General features: G+C 44.2%; 1 protein-coding gene and 1 long non-coding RNA gene across 3 annotated transcripts in view; one reads left to right on the top strand and one right to left on the bottom strand.

The window, feature by feature from the left end:
* The window catches only part of sardh (sarcosine dehydrogenase), a 122,794-nt gene that overhangs the window by 30,756 nt on the left and 72,661 nt on the right, over window positions 1-19,377 (bottom strand). For both annotated transcript variants that reach the window (XM_036977676.2, XM_090235019.1), the window contains exons 13-17: window positions 16,313-16,396; window positions 15,944-16,057; window positions 15,549-15,687; window positions 14,853-14,966; window positions 5,966-6,113 (exon numbers count right to left, since the gene is read on the bottom strand). In XM_036977676.2, the coding sequence (XP_036833571.1) occupies window positions 5,966-6,113; window positions 14,853-14,966; window positions 15,549-15,687; window positions 15,944-16,057; window positions 16,313-16,396 (599 nt within the window). The remainder of the gene's footprint in view (window positions 1-5,965; window positions 6,114-14,852; window positions 14,967-15,548; window positions 15,688-15,943; window positions 16,058-16,312; window positions 16,397-19,377) is intronic.
* LOC149983299 (uncharacterized) overlaps window positions 9,283-19,377 on the top strand; it is a 57,264-nt gene continuing 47,169 nt past the window's right edge. The window contains exons 1-2 of the long non-coding RNA XR_016496083.1: window positions 9,283-9,414; window positions 9,783-9,844. This is a non-coding gene — a long non-coding RNA (uncharacterized LOC149983299). The remainder of the gene's footprint in view (window positions 9,415-9,782; window positions 9,845-19,377) is intronic.

Below are 19,377 nucleotides of genomic sequence, written 5' to 3'. Positions count from 1 at the left end.
TGTGTGCGTAACTGTGGTGCGTAACTGTGTGTGCGTGTGTGTGTGTGTTTGTGTAACTGTGTGTGTGTAACTGTGTGTGTGTGTGTGTGTGTAACTGTGTGTGTGTGTGTGTGTGTGTAACTGTGTGTGTGTGTGTAACTGTGTGTGTGTGTGTAACTGTGTGTGCAACTGTGTTCGTGTGTGTGTAGCTATGTGTGTGTGTAACTGTGTGTGTGTGTGTAACTGTGTGTGTGTGTGTAACTGTGTGTGTGTGTGTGTGCGTGTGTAATTGCGCGTGTGTGTGTGTGCGTAACTGTGGTGCGTAACTGTGTGTGTGTGTGTGTGTGCGTAACTGTGGTGCGTAACTGTGTGTGCGTGTGTGTGTTTGTGTAACTGTGTGTGTGTGTGTAACTGTGTGTGTGTGTGTGTGTGTAACTGTGTGTGTGTGTGTGTGTAAAACTGTGTGTGCAACTGTGTTCGTGTGTGTGTAGCTATGTGTGTGTAGCTGTGTGTGTGTGTAACTGTGTGTGTGTAACTGTGTGTGCGTGTGTGCACGTGTGTGTGTGTGTAATTGCGCGTGTGTGTGTGTGTGTGCGTAACTGTGGTGCGTAACTGTGTGTGTGTGTGTGTGTGTGTGTGTGCGTAACTGTGGTGCGTAACTGTGTGCGTGTGTGTGTTTGTGTGTGTAACTGTGTGTGTGTGTGTAACTGTGTGTGTGTGTGTGTGTGTGTGTGTGTGTGTAACTGTGTGTGTGTGTAACTGTGTGTGTGTGTAACTGTGTGTGTGTGTGTAACTGTGCGTGTGTGTGTAACTGTGCGTGTGTGTGTGTAACTGTGCGTGTGTGTGTGTAACTGTGCGTGTGTGTGTAACTGTGCGTGTGTGTGTGTAACTGTGCGTGTGTGTGTAACTGTGCGTGTGTGTGTGTAACTGTGCGTGTGTGTGTAACTGTGCGTGTGTGTGTAACTGTGCGTGTGTGTGTAACTGTGTGTGTAACTGTTTTCGTGTGTGTGTAGCTGTGTGTGTGTGTAGCTGTGTGTGTGTGTGTGTAGCTGTGTGTGTGTGTAGCTGCGTGTGTGTGTAACTGTGTGTGTAACTGTGTGTGTAACTGTGTGTGTAACTGTGTGTGTAACTGTGTGTGTAACTGTGTGTGTGCGTGCGTGTGTGTGCGTGCCTGTGCGCGTGTAACTGTGCGCGTGTAACTGTGCGCGTGTAACTGTGCGCGTGTAACTGTGCGCGTGTAACTGTGCGCGTGTAACTGTGCGCGTGTAACTGTGCGCGTGTAACTGTGCGCACGTGTGTGTGTGTAACTGTGTGCATGTGTGTAACTGTGTGCATGTGTGTAACTGTGTGCATGTGTGTAACTGTGTGCATGTGTGTAACTGTGCGCATGTGTGTAACTGTGTGTGTGTAACTGTGCGCGTGTAACTGTGTGCGTGTGTGTGTGTGTGTGTGTAACTGTGTGCGTGTGTGTAACTGTGTGTGTGTAACTGTGTGTGCGTGTGTGTGTGCACGTGTGTGTGTGTGTGTAATTGCGCGTGTGTGTGTGTGTGCGCGTAACTGTGGTGCGTAACTGTGTGTGTGTGTGTGTGTGTGTGTGCGTAACTGTGGTGCGTAACTGTGTGCGTGTGTGTGTTTGTGTGTGTGTGTAACTGTGTGTGTGTGTGTGTGTAACTGTGTGTGTGTGTGTGTGTGTGTGTAACTGTGCGTGTGTGTGTAACTGTGCGTGCGTGTGTGTGTAACTGTGCGTGTGTGTGTGTGTGTAACTGTGCGTGTGTGTGTGTGTAACTGTGCGTGTGTGTGTGTGTAACTGTGCGTGTGTGTGTGTGTAACTGTGCGTGTGTGTGTGTGTAACTGTGCGTGTGTGTGTGTGTAACTGTGCGTGTGTGTGTAACTGTGCGTGTGTGTGTAACTGTGCGTGTGTGTGTAACTGTGTGTGTAACTGTGTTCGTGTGTGTGTAGCTGTGTGTGTGTGTAGCTGTGTGTGTGTGTAGCTGCGTGTGTGTGTAGCTGCGTGTGTGTGTAACTGTGTGTGTGTGTAACTGTGTGTGTAACTGTGCGTGTGCGTGCGTGTGCGCGCGTGCAACTGTGCGCGTGTAACTGTGCGCGTGTAACTGTGCGCGTGTAACTGTGCGCGCGTGTGTGCATGTGTGTAACTGTGTGCATGTGTGTAACTGTGTGCATGTGTGTAACTGTGTGCATGTGTGTAACTGTGTGCATGTGTGTAACTGTGTGCATGTGTGTAACTGTGCGCGTGTAACTGTGCGCGTGTAACTGTGCGCGTGTAACTGTGCGCGTGCAATTGTGCGCGTGTAACTGTGTGCGCGTGTAATTGTGCGCGCGTGTAATTGTGCGCGTGTGTAACTGTGTGCGTGTGTGTAACTGTGTGCGTGTGTGTAACTGTGTGCGTGTGCGTAACTGTGTTTCTGTGTGTGTAACAGTGTGTGTGTGACTGTGTGCGTGTGTGCGTAACTGTGTGTGTGTGACTGTGTGCCCGTGTGTGTAACTGTGTGTGCGTAACTGTGTGTGCGTGTGTGTGTGTAACTGTGTGCGTAACTGTGTGTGCGCGCGCGTGTGTGTGTGTGTGTAACTGTGTGCGTAACTGTGTGTGTGTGTGTAATTGCGCGTGTGTGTGTGCGTAACTGTGGTGCGTAACTGTGTGTGTGTGTGTGTGTGTGTGCGTAACTGTGTGTAGCTGTGTGCGTAACTGTGTGTGCGTGTGTAATTGTGTGTAACTGTGTGTTTCTGTGTGTGTGTAACTGTGTGTGTGTGTGTGACTGTGTGTGCGTGTAACTGTGCGCGTGTAACTGTGCGCGTGTAACTGTGCGCGTGTAACTGTGCGCGTGTAACTGTGCGCGTGTAACTGTGCGCGTGTAACTGTGCGCGTGTAACTGTGCGCGTGTAACTGTGCGCGTGTGTGTAACTGTGCAACTATGTGTGCGTAACTGTGGTGCGTAACTGTGTGTGTGTGTGTGTAATTGCGTGTAACTGTGTGTTTCTGTGTGTGTGTAACTGTGTGTGTGTAACTGTGTGTGTGTGTGTGTGTGTAACTGTGTGTGTGTGTGTGCGTAACTGTGTGTGCGTGTGTGTGTAATTGTGCGCGCGCGTGTGTGTTTGTATAACTGTGTTCGTAACTGTGTGTATAACTGTGTTCGTAACTGTGTGTGTAGCTGTGTGTGTGCGTGTGTGTAGCTGTGTGTGTGCGTGTGTGTAGCTGTGTGTGTGCGTGTGTGTAGCTGTGTGTGTGCGTGTGTGTAGCTGTGTGTGTGCGTGCGTGTAACTGTGTGCGTGTGTGCGTGTAACTGTGTGCGTGTAACTGTGTGCGTGTGTGTAACTGTGCGTGTGTGTGTGTAACTGTGTGTGTGTGTAACTGTGTGCGTGTGTGTAACTGTGTGCGTGTGCGTAACTGTGTGCGTGTGCGTAACTGTGTGCGTGTGCGTAACTGTGTGCGTGTGCGTAACTGTGTGCGTGTGCGTAACTGTGTGCGTGTGCGTAACTGTGTGCGTAACTGTGTGCGTGTGCGTAACTGTGTGCGTAACTGTGTGCGTGTGCGTAACTGTGTGCGTATGCGTAACTGTGTGCGTGTGCGTTACTGTGTGCGTGTGCGTAACTGTGTGCGTGTGCGTAACTGTGTGCGTCTGCGTAACTGTGTGCGTGTGCGTAACTGTGTGCGTGTGCGTAACTGTGTTTCTGTGTGCGTAACTGTGTGTGCGTAACTGTGTGTACGTGTGTGTGTAACTGTGTGTGCGTGTGTGTGCGTAACTGTGTGTGTGTGCGTAACTGTGTGTGTGACTGTGTGTGTGTGACTGTGTGCGTGTGTGCGTAACTGTGTGTGCGTGTGTGTGTGTAACTGTGTGCGTAACTGTGTGTGCGTGTGTGTGTGTGTAACTGTGTGCGTAACTGTGTGTGCGTGTGTGTGTAACTGTGTGCGTGTGTGTTTTAACTGTGTGTGTGTAATTGTGCGTGTAACTGTAACTGTGTGTGCGTGTGTGTGTAACTGTGTGCGTGTGTGTGTAACTGTGTGCGTGTGTGTGTTAACTGTGTGTGTGTAATTGTGCGTGTAACTGTAACTGTGTGTGCGTTTGTGTAATTGTGCGTGTAACTGTAACTGTGTGTGTGTGTGTGTAACTGTGTGTATGTAGTGGTTGTGCTGATGACTCGTGGCTTACTCTAAGCAGAAGTGAGAGCCTCATCTCAGAAACTGAAGACATATGAGAAATGAGGGAGTCTTTATTGAGCAGGGTTATTTGCCATTCCGTTTCGTAAGCATTCAGGGAATCATTTACCATTTTTAATACTGATAAACCCAGGGGGATGGCAGTGTGTGTGTGTGTAACTGCTTGTGTGTGTGTGCGTGTGTAACTGCTTGTGTGTGTGTGTGTGTGTGTGTGTGTGTGTAACTGCTTGTGTGTGTGTGTGTGTGTGTAACAGCTTGTGTGTGTGTGTAACAGCTTGTGTGTGTGTGTGTGAGTGTAACTGCTTGTGTGTGTGTGTGTGTGTGTGTAACTGCTTGTGTGTGTAACTGCTTGTGTGTGTGTGTGTGTGTGTGTAACTGCTTGTGTGTGTGTGTGTGTGTGTGTGTAACTGCTTGTGTGTGTGTGTGTGTGTGTGTGTGTAACTGCTTGTGTGTGTGTGTGTGTGTGTGTGTGTGTAACTGTGTGTGTGTGTGTGTGTGTGTGTAACTGTGTGTGTGTGTAACTGTGTGTGTGCACGTAACTGTGTGTATGTAGTGGTTGTGCTGTTGACTCGGGCTTACTCTGAGCAGAAGTGAGAGCCTCATCTCAGAAACTGAAGACATGAGAAATGAGTGAGTCTTTATTGAGCAGGGTTATTTGCCATTTCGTTTCGTAAGCATTCAGGGAATCATTTACCGTTTTTAATACTGATAAACCCAGGGGGATGGCAATGTAGCTGCCACACACACAATTTGCCCATACTAGATGCAGTAAGGGAACTGTAGGGTTGATTAAATTTCTGTGCAGTGAGAGAGAAAAAACGAATGTTGCATTTCCAATGTCAATGGTTTCATATAACTTAGCATCAGCAAGGCGTGGTATGCTCAAGTGGCATGAAATCAGACCACAATGAGTACTATGGTCAAGATTTTATGACTGTTGAATATTTTCCTCATGGCTCTAACAGTTACTGAATACAGTTACAGACTAGTGTTCCATCACAAGGAGAGGCCCTTTCCTGAGTGTAGGTTTGACTTGGAAATAACAGGCCCTTTCCTGAGGCAAGATTTCTGTGTATGATGACATTCCTTGCTGCGGTTGACGTCAGAGACCATTGCAACGCCAAGCAGGCGCACACAAGCCTAAGATCGCCAAGCGTCGGCTGGAGTGATTCATCACCATTCGGCAGTCCAACGGATAAATCTGGATTTGGTGGATGCCAGGAGAACACTACCTGCCCGAAATGTGTAGTGCCAACTGTAAAGTTTGGTGGAGGAGGAATAATGGTCTGGGGCTGTTTTTCATGGTTTGGGCTAGTCCCCTTAGTTCCATTGAAGGGATATCGTAATGCTACATCATACAATGACATTCAATGGTTTGTCGAGATCAGTATGGAAGAACATGACTGGCCTGCACAGAGCCCTGAACTCAAACCTATCGAACACCTTTGAGATGAATTGGAATGCCGACTGCGAGCCAGGCCTAATCGCCCAACAGCCGTGCCCAACCTCACTAATGCTCGTGGCTGAATGGAAGCAAGTCCCCGCAGTCATTTTCCAACATCTAGTGGAAAGCCTTCCCAGAAGAGTGGAGGCTGTTATAGCCACAAAGGGGGACCAACTCCATATTAATGCCCATGATTTTGAAATGAGATGTTACAGGGGCCAGTTTCAAAATGGGCATAACCACTCTGCTCACCTCTGTCATTGTCTCCCCCAAACCTATGCTCCTGCCACCCTGTGTGGTTCCCTTTGAGATGCACCAATAAACAAGTTCACCTCTTGGGGGGGGGGGGGGGGGGGTTTCACACTCACCTCTTGGGCCCCTGGATGCTGATCATGCCCATGTCTTCAGAGTAGTCAGTCAGCTGGCAGTTGAGACCCTCATCCTGGAGAACAGTCTTGATGTGGTTCCAGTTGTGTTCTGCTACACCTCCACCGATGGCCAGGTAGTATGCATCACCTGGTAGAGGGCGAGATTCCAGACAGAAAGAATGAGACATAGGTGTTTACTCATCTATACTGTACAGTAGACACAAAAAGTGAGAAAAGTGAGTACCCACATAAAAGTGAATACCCACATAAAAGTGAATACCCACATACAGACAGTGCAGGCGCGCACACACACACACACACACACACACCAGTGGATATGGAGTCACATTTCCACATTGGAGGGCATTGATCAGGCAAACCACCCGTCAGAGAAGCTCTCAGACTTCAATGTGTTTTCCCTTCCACTTTCATACGAGTCCACGAATGACTTCAATTTTGCTTCAGAAGTTGACTTTGTGAGCAAGCTGCTTGTTTACAAAGCAGGAGAAATCATTCATGAGCACTTTGCACTGATAATATTTTCCTGTGTTGCATTTTCTGTGTACATGAGATGTTCCATCCATTCAGTGCCTTTTGATGAGTACAACTTGATCAAAAATAACTTTACATTTCACATTCTGTAAGAGAGAGCACATGTTCAGCTTCATAAAACACACATTTTCCCCATCTCAAGAGACAAAAAAAAAAAAGTATATTTAATACCAGCCAAAAGTTTGGACACACCTACTTATTCAAGGGGTTTTCTTTATTTGTACTGTGTTCTACATTGTAGAATAATAGTGAAGACATCAAAACTATGAAATAACACATATGGAATCATGTAGTAACCAAAAAAAAGTGTTAAATCAATATAGATTTTAGATTCTACAAAGTAGCCACCCTTTGCCTTGATGACAGCTTTGCACACTCTTGGCATTCTCTCAACCAGCTTCATAAGGTCAGTCCAGTCCAGTCACCTGGAATGCATTTCAATTAACAGGTGTGCCTTGTTAAAAGTTAATTTCTGGAATTTCTGGTGGCAGCATCATGCTGTGGGGATGTTTTTCAGCGCCAGGGACTAGGAGACTAGTCAGGATCGAGGGAAAGATGAACGGCGCAAAGAACAGAGAGATCCTTGATGAAAACCTCCTCCAGAGCGCTCAGGACCGCAGACTGGGGCGAAGGTTTACCTTCCAACAGGACCACGACCCTATGCACACAGCCAAGATAACGCAGGAGTGGCTTCAGGACAAGCCTCTGAATGTCCTTGAGTGGCCCAGCCAAACCCCAGATTGAACCCGATCGAATATCACTCAAATAAAATGTAATTTTCAAAACATTTCTGTTTATCTATGGGTAACAGGGTTGACATGTAATGCTCAATCAGCTCAGTTTTCCACCACAAAAAAAACAACAGAAAATGACCATAAAGACCAGCTCACCTGCTTTTTCACAATGATTGAACTATTAGATGTTCAATGTTGATTTTGAAAAGGAATAGTTTCACCATATTAAAATGAGAGTTCCGTTCACTTAACAGGGTTGACCCTAAATCACCTGAAATAAATAATACATATTCAGAGATGACTGTAAAAGCAACAAAATAACTAGGGCTTTACAATGATGGTGAAAACCTGGGAGAAATTTCGGGGTTAAGTGGGTTAAAAGTCACAGAAGGTGCACGGAGGAACATGTCAAAATACAGAATTTAGGCAATTTAAGTCTTTAGTCATACTACAAATCAGATTTTTTCAATTCTCAACGTGGTCTATTTTATTCATACATTTTCATTCGATATCAGACTTAAAATTCAATATTGGTGCACAATTTCTACTTAAAATATCAAAAAGGAACTTAAAAAGGCACTCTTTTCGTGGAACGAACCACACAACATTGCAGATTCGGGAAAGAGGTTAGGTAAGGCAATACTTCAAGGTAGCAAAAAGCAGGAAGGTCTGTACATTAATTCCACACTTCATGGTGATCACACCCCAAACCCTCCTACAAAAGTGTCTCTACAATATACTTCAACGTAGACATTTAGCCATTCAGCAGATGCTCTTATGCAGAGCAACTTACAGTTTGTGCATTCATCTTTAGATAGCTAGATGGGACAACCACATACTGTATCCTAGCTACATTATTGAGGAAAACTGTACTAATCAGCAAAGTCGGTGCTAGTATGGTGGAAAGGTCAACTGAGAGTGTTAGTTCCAAAGTTTTTCATTTGTATTATTTATTTTTTTAACTCTGTTTATTAAGTTTTGAACATTCACACACACAGACAAGACAAAGCAATATAAATAATATACTCAACTATAAACAAAATACAAATAAAAATAAAAAAATAGCTTTAAAGATACCATACTTTAGACAAGTTAAACACACCGGGCAGAAGGCTACAGAGGTTAAAGGGCAATCTATAGTACAGGGACAGAGAAAACACCTCACCATTGTTCCTGTAAACAGTCAAGGGATAAGGGTGGAGAAATGCAACCACTCACAGAGAGTCATGGCCACAGACCGACCATCCACTGGACAAAAAAAAAAAGTTTACAATGCTTTAAAATAAAAAAATAAAATTATTATTCATGTAGGCGTGAACAAAATGTAAAAATAACTGGGAACAACAAGCTCACACTTCAGTCTCTGCCTGGGCAAGATGAACAAGGCATCTGCGGACCACAATCAATAAGCACATGGACCTTAACCTGTTAGAGCTCTAGGGGCGCTATTTCATTTTTGGATAAAAAACGTTCCCGTTTTAAGCGCAATATTTTGTCACGAAAAGATGCTCGACTATGCATATTCTTGACAGTTTTGGAAAGAAAACACTCTGAAGTTTCAGAATCTGCAAAGATTTTGTCTGTAAGTGCCCCAGAACTCATTCTACAGGCGAAACCAAGATGATGCATCACCCAGGAATTAGCAGAATTTCTGAAGCTCTGTTTTCCATTCTCTCCTTATATGGCTGTGATTGCGCAACGAATGAGCCTACACTTTCTGTCGTTCGCCCAAGGTCTTAGCAGCATTGTGACGTATTTGTAGGCATATCATTGGAAGATTGACCATAAGAGACTACATTTTCCAAGTGTCCGCCTGGTGTCCTGCGTCGAATTCGGTGCGCAATTGCCAGCTGCTTCTACTTTACCATTTGATTCAGGGGAGAAAGCATGTGTCCAAGAACGATGTATCAATGAAGAGATATGTGAAAAACACCTTGATGATTGATTCTAAACAACGTTTGCCATGTTTTCAGTCGATATTATGGAGTTAATTTGGAAAAAAGTTTGCGTTTTGAGGACTGAATTTATGGATTTTTTTTGGTAGCCAAATGTGATGTATAAAACGGAGCTATTTCTAATACACAAGGAATCTTTTTGGAAAAACTGAGCATCTGCTATCTAACTGAGAGTATCCTCATTGAAAACATCAGAAGTTCTTCAAAGGTAAATGATTTTATTTGAAGGCTTTTATGTTTTTGTTAATGTTGCGTGCTGGATGCTAACGCTAATGCTAACGCTAAATGCTAACGCTAAATGCTAACTCTAGCTAGCTACTTTTACACAATTTATTGTTTTCCTATGGTTGAGAAGCATATTTTGAAAATCTGAGATGACAGTGTTGTTTACAAAAGGCTAAGCTTGAGAGATGGCATATTTATTTAATTTAATTTGCGATTTTCATAAATAGTTAACGTTGTGTTATGCTAATGAGCTTGCTGATAGATTTACACAATCCTGGATACAGGGTTTTTTTCATAGCTAAACGTGACGCAGAAAACGGAGCGATTTGTCCTAAACAAATAATCTTTCAGGAAAAACTGAACATTTGCTATCTGAGAGTCTCCTCATTGAAAACATCTGAAGTTCTTCAAAGGTAAATGATTTTTTTGAATGCTTTTCTGTTTTTTTGTGTAAATGTTGCCAGCTGAATGCTAATGCTAAATGCTACGTTAGCCATCAATACTGTTACACAAATGCTTGTTTTGCAATGGTTGAGAAGCATATTTTGAAAATCTGAGATGACAGTGTTGTTAACAAAAGGCTAAGCTTGAGAGCTAGCATATTTATTTCATTTCATTTGCGATTTTCATGAATAGTTAACGTTGCGTTATGGTAATGAGCTTGAGTCTGTATTCACGAACCCGGATCCGGGATGGGGAGATCAGAAAGGTTAATGCCCCCCCCCCCAGCAAAAACACAGAGAGAAGCTCCTCCAACCCTTAAGTCACAAACTTATTTTAGTATTAATTGGAATGCCATCAGAGGATGGACTGTTTAAAGTAAGACCGGAATGGAGCCCAAGCCTCATCAAACAGTTTGGGGTTCCCACGTGAATTGAATTGAATTGAATTTTTTCTAGTTTCAGAGAGCACAACACATCCCTCACCCAATATCTATAAGATGGGGGAGCTGCCATCTTCCAGTTCTGTAGTATTAGCCGTCTAGCTAAAAGAGTTGTATAAGCAACAGTGTCCGACTGGATTCTTGATAGGGGGGTACCCATGGGCAGTACTCCAAAAAGGGCTGTAAGGGGAGACGGATCTATAACAGTGTCATATATATCAGAGAAACATTTAAATATTATTCCCAGAAACCTGACAGTTTATGACAGCCCCAAAACATATGCAACAGTGTGGCTGGTTCCACCTTACATCTGACACAGGTAGGATCAAAATCAGAGAATATTCTTCCAAGTTTGGCCCCCGACCAGTGGATACAGTGAACCACCTTGAATTGAATGAGGCTGTGTCTAGTGCTAAAAGAGGATGAGTGCACCCTGTGCAGCACAGATTCCCAGGCGTCTTCCCCAAGTTCCTCCCCCAAATCCTTTTCCCATCGAGTCTTTAAAGGCACCAAAGAAGGGTTCTGTAAGTCATGAATGATTGCATATACATCTGAAATTGCGCCCCTACGAAGCTTGTTCAGCTCCAAGATGCTCTCTATAGCTGTAGGCCTATTGGGAAATCCAGGTGTGTTAGCCCTGACAAAGTTTCTAGTCTGGAGATAGCGGGAAAAGTGGGATTGGGGGAGATTGAACTTTTCCTGCAGCTGAGAGAAAAAGAGGCAAATGTATCATCAAAGAATAATTGGGCTAGCGAGGAAAGGCCTAGTGAGTGCCAAATGCCAAAAGCCCCATCATTCAAAGATGGAGGAAATAAAATGTTCTGATTGATTGGGCCTGATAGAGAAAAGCCTCGGAGGCTAAAGGCTAAACGGAACTGATTCCAAATTTTAAGAGACTGCTTTACAATTGGGTTGGCACACCTTTTGCCTAGAGACACTGGGTGAGACGAGCACAGCACAGAGGAAAGTGCTGCAGGTTTACACGATTCAGACTCCATCTGGACCCAGAGTGGTCTAGGGCCAGTAGGATCAGTCTGCAGCCAGTACAGAACGGCTCTGAAATTTGCAGCCCAGTAGTATGTCTGAAAATTTGGTAGAGCTAAACCCCCCAATGACCTAGGCTTCTGTAAATGTTTTCTAGCAATCCGTGGTACCTTGCCATCCCAAATAAAATGCATGAATGTTTGATCCAGTGAAATAAAAATAGATTTTGGAATAAAAATGGGTAAATATTGAAATAAATATACAAATTTGGGCAACACATTCATTTTAATGACATTAATCCTTCCGATAAGAGAAAGGGGAAGCGAATTCCAAAAAGTAAAAGATTGTTTCAATCTGTCTGCTAGAGCAACAAAGTTTTCCTGAAACAAATTTAAATATTTCCTTGTCACTTTTACTCCCAAGTAAGTGAATTGATCCCGGACAATCCTAAACTGAGAACTTGTGAAAGAGCACTTTAAAGCAGCCTTGTTTACCGGAAAAAGCTCACTCTTGCCTAGATTCAGCTTGTACCCTGAGATTGATCCAAACTTTTTAAGAACATATAGGGCACGTGGCAATGAGGTATCGGGGTTAGAGATAAACAAAAGGAGGTTGTCAGCATATAGCGGGACTTTCTGCTCCCAGCCCGCCCTGATTATGCCTTGAATGGTATCATTAGAGCGTAGTGCAATGGCGAGAGGCTCGATTGCCAAAGCAAACAACAAGGGGGAGAGTGGGCAACCCTGTCTGGATTCGCGGTGCAAGGGAAAATAGTCAGAGGACAAGTTATTAGTCCGTACCGAAGCCATGGGGGAAAAATAAAGAATCTTTATCCACGCAATGAATTTGGGGCCAAAGCCAAATCTATAAAGGGCAGCTGTTAGGTAATACCACTCAACGCGGTCAAACGCTTTTTCGGCATCAAGTGAGACCACCACCTCCGGGTCCTCCGACGCTGGGGAGTACAGTATATTCATATGGCGCCTAATATTGAAAAATAAATGCCTATTTCTCACAAAGCCAGTCTGGTCAGAGTGTATTACTTGGTGCAGCAAGCCTTCCATACGGATGGCTAAAAGCTTAGCTAGGATTTTGTAATCACAGTTTAAAAGCGAGATTGGGCGATAGGATCCACATTCCAGGGGGTCTTTGTTTTTCTTTAGTAGTAATGAAATTGAAGCCTGATAAAGACTAGGCGGTAGCTTTGAAGTATTGAGGCACTCTGCAAATAGTCGAGACAAGAATGGGCAAAGCAGACCAAAAAACGTCCTGTAAAATTTGGTTGGAAAACCGTCCGGACCCGGTGATTTACCACTTTTCATTGCGGACACTGCTGTTGCAATCTCCTCAAGCGTAAATTCTTATTCTAGACAGTCATGGGAGTCTGTATCAATTGAAGGCATATTCAAGCCATTAAAGAAGGAGTCAATCAACAAGGGGTCTTGAGGGGATTCAGAGGTGTTTAGCGCAGAGTAAAATTGTTTAAATTGATCATTGATCTCTTTATGTATAACTGTGGTGGCACCAGACGGGGTCCTTATTTGTGGGATTAAACGTGAGGCCTCAGATTTACGGATCTGATGCGCAAGGAGTTTACTGGCCTTGTCGCCTTGTTCATAGACTTTGTATCGAGCTCGCAAGAGTAACTGTTCAGCTTGCCTGGTAGAAAGCTCATCAAATTCAGATTGGAGTAGTTGGCGCTCTTTATGCAGATCAGAGGAAGGATCCGTAGCATACTTCTCATCCAATGTGGCTATGGACTCGCTCAGGTCCCGAAGTCGCTGGGCGCGAACTCTGTTTTGGTTGGCTGTAAAATAAATAATTTGGCCACGTAGGTATGCTTTGAGAGACTCCCATATGGTAGAGCAGGACATACCTGGTGTTGAATTAGTTTCTAGGAATAAGGTAATTTCAGATGAAATGAAATTGACAAACTCCTTATCTGAGAGTAAAATGGGGTTGAGACGCCATTGATAACACCTAGGAGGTCGCTGGGGAAACTCTAGTTCAAGCACTAATGGTGAATGGTCAGAGATAACAATACTCTCGTAAGTACACTGCCGAAGGTTAGGCTGAAGTTTTTTGTCCAAAAAGAAGTAATCAATCCAGGAGTATGTTTGATGAACATGAGAATAAAAGGAATACTGTCTATCTGTAGGATGTAGGAAACGCCAGGCCTCAAACATAGCATATTTCTGAAGAAAGGATTGAATAAGTAGTGCACATTTAGATGGGCCTGTATTTGTTTGAGGATTTGTTTCACAGTTGAAATCCCCCCCCTAAAAATCAACAAATGAGAATCTAAATTGGGAATAGCAGACAGAAAGGAATAAATTAAACTTGTGTCATCCTAATTGGGAGCATTAACACTAGCCAAAACAAGAGGGGTAGAAAACCGTTCACCGGTTACTATGACGTATCGTCCCTTAGGATCAGCAATAACCTCAGAAGCTACAAAGGGAGTAGCTTTATCAACCAGAATAGCAGCACCTCTTGATTTACTATGAAAGTTCGAGTGGAACACTTGACCAACCCAGTCCTTACGCATCCTAAAATGCTCACCAGTCCTCAAGTGAGTCTCTTGTAGAAATGCAATATTTGCACTCAAACCCTTTAAGTGTGTCAACACCCTCTTACGCTTCACCGGGTTGTTAACCTCTTTGGTATTCCAAGAAATGTACTTGATCGTATTATTTCGGCCCCTCTGGGCATTCCCGTTATTCAACCATGTCATTAGAGCATAGAATGGAAAAGTAATGAGCGCCCAAAACCCCCAGAATAACTCGTCTCAGAGTAATAATGTACGGTGGTAAATGTTTGGAAAAAGTACAGAAAAAAAACAGAAAAAAAAACTCAAAAGACAGAATGACAACATTAGAACTGAACAATTCAACCTGCCCCCCCACCCCCTCCCCCCATCCCAGACAATACCTCCCCAAACGAGGTACAAGCCTAAATAGAACATGTTCTCTTCGCACAGTATGTCTGTGAGAGTGCGGTCTCCCCCTTGGGGAGGGGAGAAGAGGAGGTGCCGTGTGATTATTTAAGATACTCGGAAGATGGGCAGGGACTCTGCTGTCCTAGATTCAGGGGGAAGCCAGTTCCACCATTTGGGTGCCAGGACAGAGAAGAGCTTTGACTGGGCAGTATGTCATTTTAGCAAGTAGTACGCAAAACAGATTTTGGGCCACGGCGTCTCTGACCACTGCTATTTACAAGCGATCTACTGTAGGACCGCCGTGTTACTTAAATATTCTACAAGGGCTTCACTACAGAGAACGTCCACTCTAAAAGGTTCAGTCACAAGATGTGAACAGGTCCGGTGAGGTTCAGTTGGTGAGAGAGTAGCACTGGCAATGCCAACGTCGTGGGTTCCATTTCCGCTGGGATCACACACACACACTCTGCTAAGTGGTATATTTTTCCTGAGATTAAGTCACAGGAGTTAAGTAAGTCACAGATGATGATTAATGATACATGTGCAATGTCCCTGTCGAATACATAATCAATTAATATCGAAATGAACGAAATCCCCATCCCACTCTCCTCTTTACCGTTGGCCTCTGGAGCCAGGGGCAGGTTGGCAGCGCCAGCCTCGAGCCGGCTGACTGTGAGATCAGCCTCAGATCCTCCTCTCTTGTTCAGCATACAGGTGTACACAGTAGAGCCTGCAACACAAGGATCCAGCTGTCAATCAAACCAGCTCATTGGAGGACACACACATACAGCAGAAGGGAGGTGTGATGAGTACTGTGAAGCATTTTGTGACAAATGTTTGCTTGAATAAGGGATATGTACACATGTCATCGATTGACTGATTAGAAGGACCTGACCATTGTCACCTGACCTATAACATTATTTAATGTATAGCCATTTTTCCTAGTCAGGAGAAGTTCCAAGGCCCTATGGATGAAGAATATCCTTGTGTTAGACACAGGGTCATGGCCTGGCCATGTGGTGGCATGAAGGTTAGCTAAGACCTCTCACTATGACTAAGTGAGATCAAAGCCACAATGTTCCAGTGTTCACATGCAGCATGGGCCAGAGGATGTGTGTGGGGACAGATGGATTGGACTGTACCTCAAAACTCATCTGTCATTTAAACAGTCCTGCATCTCTTCTCCTGCCTCACTGGGTACTGCTGGGCTCCATTATTCAGGGGCCAGCAGTGTGGGTGAGTGTGTGTGTGTGTGTGTGCACACATTTTTGTGAATGCAAACATTCTGTGGTAGTCGTGCACGAAGACTCACCTGGGATTTTGTTGACATCTGCGGAGAATAGCCAATCGGCAGCCTTCTTAGCATCTGGCCCGGTGAGGTAAAACTTTCCAAAGTAGGACATGTTAAACACCGAGACTCCATGTCTGCACGTCAGACACTCATTTTTTATCTGAAAAACAAATAACCATCCCTGTAAGGACTGAAATCTCAGCTGAAAAATCTACCAAATTAATTCATGAAGCAACATTTGGTCACTAAGTGCTTTACAGTAACCCAACCAAGACCGCAAAAAGCAACTGCCAGCACAGTGGCAAGGGGGGAAAAAAGACTAGAAGGAATAAACCTTGAAAGGAACCAGATTCAGAGGGGGAGACCCATCCTCTGGTTGCACCGGGTAGAAGTTGAGAGTACCAACAGATGCTTACCACGTGGTGATGTGGAGGGTAGTCAAACGTGTACTCCTTGCCAAGCAGCTCGTTGTATTTGTAGTTCTGGTTCTTGCTAATATCATAAGCCCCGTACCAATCATAGTCCAGAACCTACAACCACAAACATTAGGTCAATGATCAGAAACTTTACTTTATCTCCTCTCTGCACGAACCACCTGACCCGATGTTATCAGATGGTATGAACTTGCTTTCAAATCCTTTCAAGAACAACAATTCATTATCATCCATTGTGACAGGTGTCCCCTGGAACCGTTTCTAGGGCTTAGGTGCATTGCCCAAGGGCACAACAGCAGGAGACAGATGAAGGATTTCAGACCAGCAATCGCTCAGATGTGTGTTTCTTACTGGAGCAGCGCCGTCCTGGTTGAACCATCCTGGTCTCTCCCAACCATGTCTCTCCTGGAACACGCAGCCCTGCTCCGTCAGAACCTAGAGAAACAGTGACACCATCTATTAGCATTGCAATTAGCCTTCACACACTAATAACACAGACAGAAGGGGTAAACCAGACACGTCACAGGGGCTACAACATTTTCTCACCACCAAATATGGTAGTCAGAGTAGGAAGTAGGATGGAGGAGGAAGGAGGATGGAGCTAGGTGAAACTAGGCCGACAAAGCAAATTCTCTCGGATAAACATCGGATCTCAATACATTTTGTCGGTTCCCAAAACGACAATATGTTACGAACACTACATTTTAGAGACTTGATGCTTTGCCAAAGTTATAAAAAATTGCCCACGTGTCTGAGACATATGTGGCAGGGTCTACAGACAATCGCGGACTACAAAGGGAAAACCAGCCACGTCGCGGATACCGACGTCTTCAAACATAGAATGTGGGGAATGGTCAGAGGCGATCTAAAGAACACCAATGTGTGTGTTATTTTGTGATGTCATTAAAAATGTTATAAAGGAAATACTGTAACTTGGAAAGTATACACACTACACATACAAAGTTTCCAGCCGAATCTTTGCACATGAAATATGAAAAATTATTAAAGTGTTTTTGTTAAGAGGGGCATGATTTTGAGTCACCTTCCGGACAATCACTGGTACGGCTGAATAGTGTGACCATTTTACTACTCTTTTCAAACCATTGTATTCCGCTACTCTCATCACCCCCACTGGGAACCATCGACACGGCTGGCTAGCCCATCTTCAAATAAGCATCTTCAAGAGTGAATGGAAGTAGAATAAACTATTTCTGTTCAGGACTACACAACAAGTCACAGGATACCGGATGATTGCAGAGGAGAAAAACAGAGAAACCCCTTTTGAACAATACAAGCCTTACAAGCGCGCAGCGAAAAAGCCCAACCCCCTTTCCAAGGCGGCTGGTTCGGAGAGATACACAGTAAACCAAGGCATTTTCACATAAATACATTCATGTTTTCTTACTCCAAGCAGGCGGCGGTTCGTGTGCAAAGTATAAGTGAGAGTAGTTTCTAAAATGTACTAACGTTAAAGGGTCTTTGTCCCTATATGCATTTTATAACAAGCAGCCATATTGGCTATACCACTTCCGGGTTCTGCCTTTCGGGCTCCACGGGGCACAAGCAACATTTCAGCAACTCATGGAGTCCTGCGGCCACACAGTGAGTACACAGTGGCTTATCTGGATTACATAATTGTGCACAGTGACAATTGGGAGTCACATCTGTGTAAGTTACAGGCCGTGGTTGATGCGCTAAGGGATGCAGGTCTGCCCGTGAACCCCCACAAGTGCAAGCTGGGCTACACCGAAGTGGAGTACTGGGGATATCAGATCGGGAAGGGAAATGTGAAATCCCAAGAAAAAAAAAAAGCGCTGCCATTAGGGGGATGGCCGGTCCCCCGAACTATTAGACATTCACTTCAACAGGTAAAGCCTGTTAGTTTCCGTTGTGTCCGGGTAGCCACCCAATGCGTCCTCTGTCTGCTAAGAACATATCAATGTGTTTGATGATTTTGTAAAATATCACCCAGATAGGCCAGCCGTGTGAGAAACTATTCATCATGCAAGCGGTCAGACAAGTGAAAATTATGGTCAGTAAAGAAAACTAAGCCTGTATCTCAATTCAAAACAATGTGTCAATACTTTGCCCCTTGATAACCTGCTCACATCTGTGTGTTGTAAAAGCGTTACATGGTCGCTGCCCATATCATTGCATAATGCAGAAAATACACGAGAGTTCAGGGGCCTTGCTTTAACAAAGTTAACAATTTTCACTGTGGTGTCCAAAATATGTTTCAAGCTGTCAGGCATTCCCTTGGCAGAAAGAGCCTCTCTGTGGATGCACCCAAGTGGCGTCGGGAGCAACTTCTTGCATGAGCGTTACCATTCCAATATGTCTCCTTGTCATGGCTTTTGCGCCATCAGTACAGATACCAACACATCTTCACCACCAAGGTCCATCTGATGTCACAAAGCTGTCCAGTACTTTAAAAATATCCTCTCATGTCCTGGTTTCCAGTAGTTTGCAGAAGAGGATGTCTTCCTTAATTGACCCCCCATAAACGTAACGGACACATACTAGGAGCTGTGCCAGGCCAGCCACGTCTGTTGACTCATCCAGCTGTAACGCATAGAATTCACTGGCTTGTATGCGAAGCAGTAATTGTTTCAAAACATCCCTTGCCATGTCACCGACGTGTCGTGAAACAGTGTTGTTTGATGAAGACATTGTCTGTATTGTTTTTTTGGCCTTTTCCCCAAGCATTGTCCCAGACATATCCATGGCAGCAGGAAGTATTACATCCTCCACAATAGTATGGGGCTTGCTTGTCCTTGACACTCGGTAGCTCACCATATAAGATGCGTCTAGCCCCTTCTTATTAATGGTATCTGTTGCTTTTATACATGTCTTACTAGTCGAAAGTCATCTTTATTCTCGCTCACTTATTTTTCAAAATTGTCATGTTTTGTTTCTAAATGTCTGGCCTAGAGTAACGTTTAAATGTAAATTATTTGACTAGGCTACCTGTATTTGACATTGTGTTGTTATTTCGCTGAACACTAGATGGTTTTATTTTAGGCAGTGAAATGAGGCTACTCAGGAGAGATAACCTCACCAAAATGTATAGCCCCATTGGAAAATATAAATGTACACATTTCTATTTGGCGAACCCCCGACACCCAGTTTGGGAATACCTGCTCTAGAAGATATGCTAAGAGACGTTAAAAAAAAAAGCACAATTTTTTTTAGCGAGAGGTTAATGATAAGTCACCATGACTAGGCGTGGAATTGCCGGAGAACAGGTCCGCCAAAATTAACTTCTTCGATATAGGGAGCGCTCTTTTAATTTTTGGATGAAAAACGTTCCCGTTTTTTTAAACAAGATATTTTGTCACGAAAAGATGCTTGACTATGCATATAATTGACAGCTTTGGAAAGAAAACACACTTACGTTTCCAAAACTGCAAAGATAT

The sequence above is a fragment of the Oncorhynchus mykiss genome, chromosome 5, assembly GCF_057628025.1.
Source record: "Oncorhynchus mykiss isolate SJ-2025 chromosome 5, ASM5762802v1, whole genome shotgun sequence".
NCBI lineage: Eukaryota > Metazoa > Chordata > Actinopteri > Salmoniformes > Salmonidae > Oncorhynchus > Oncorhynchus mykiss.
Note: the sequence above shows the minus strand (reverse complement) of the source record. Positions and strands in the feature narration are given on the sequence as shown.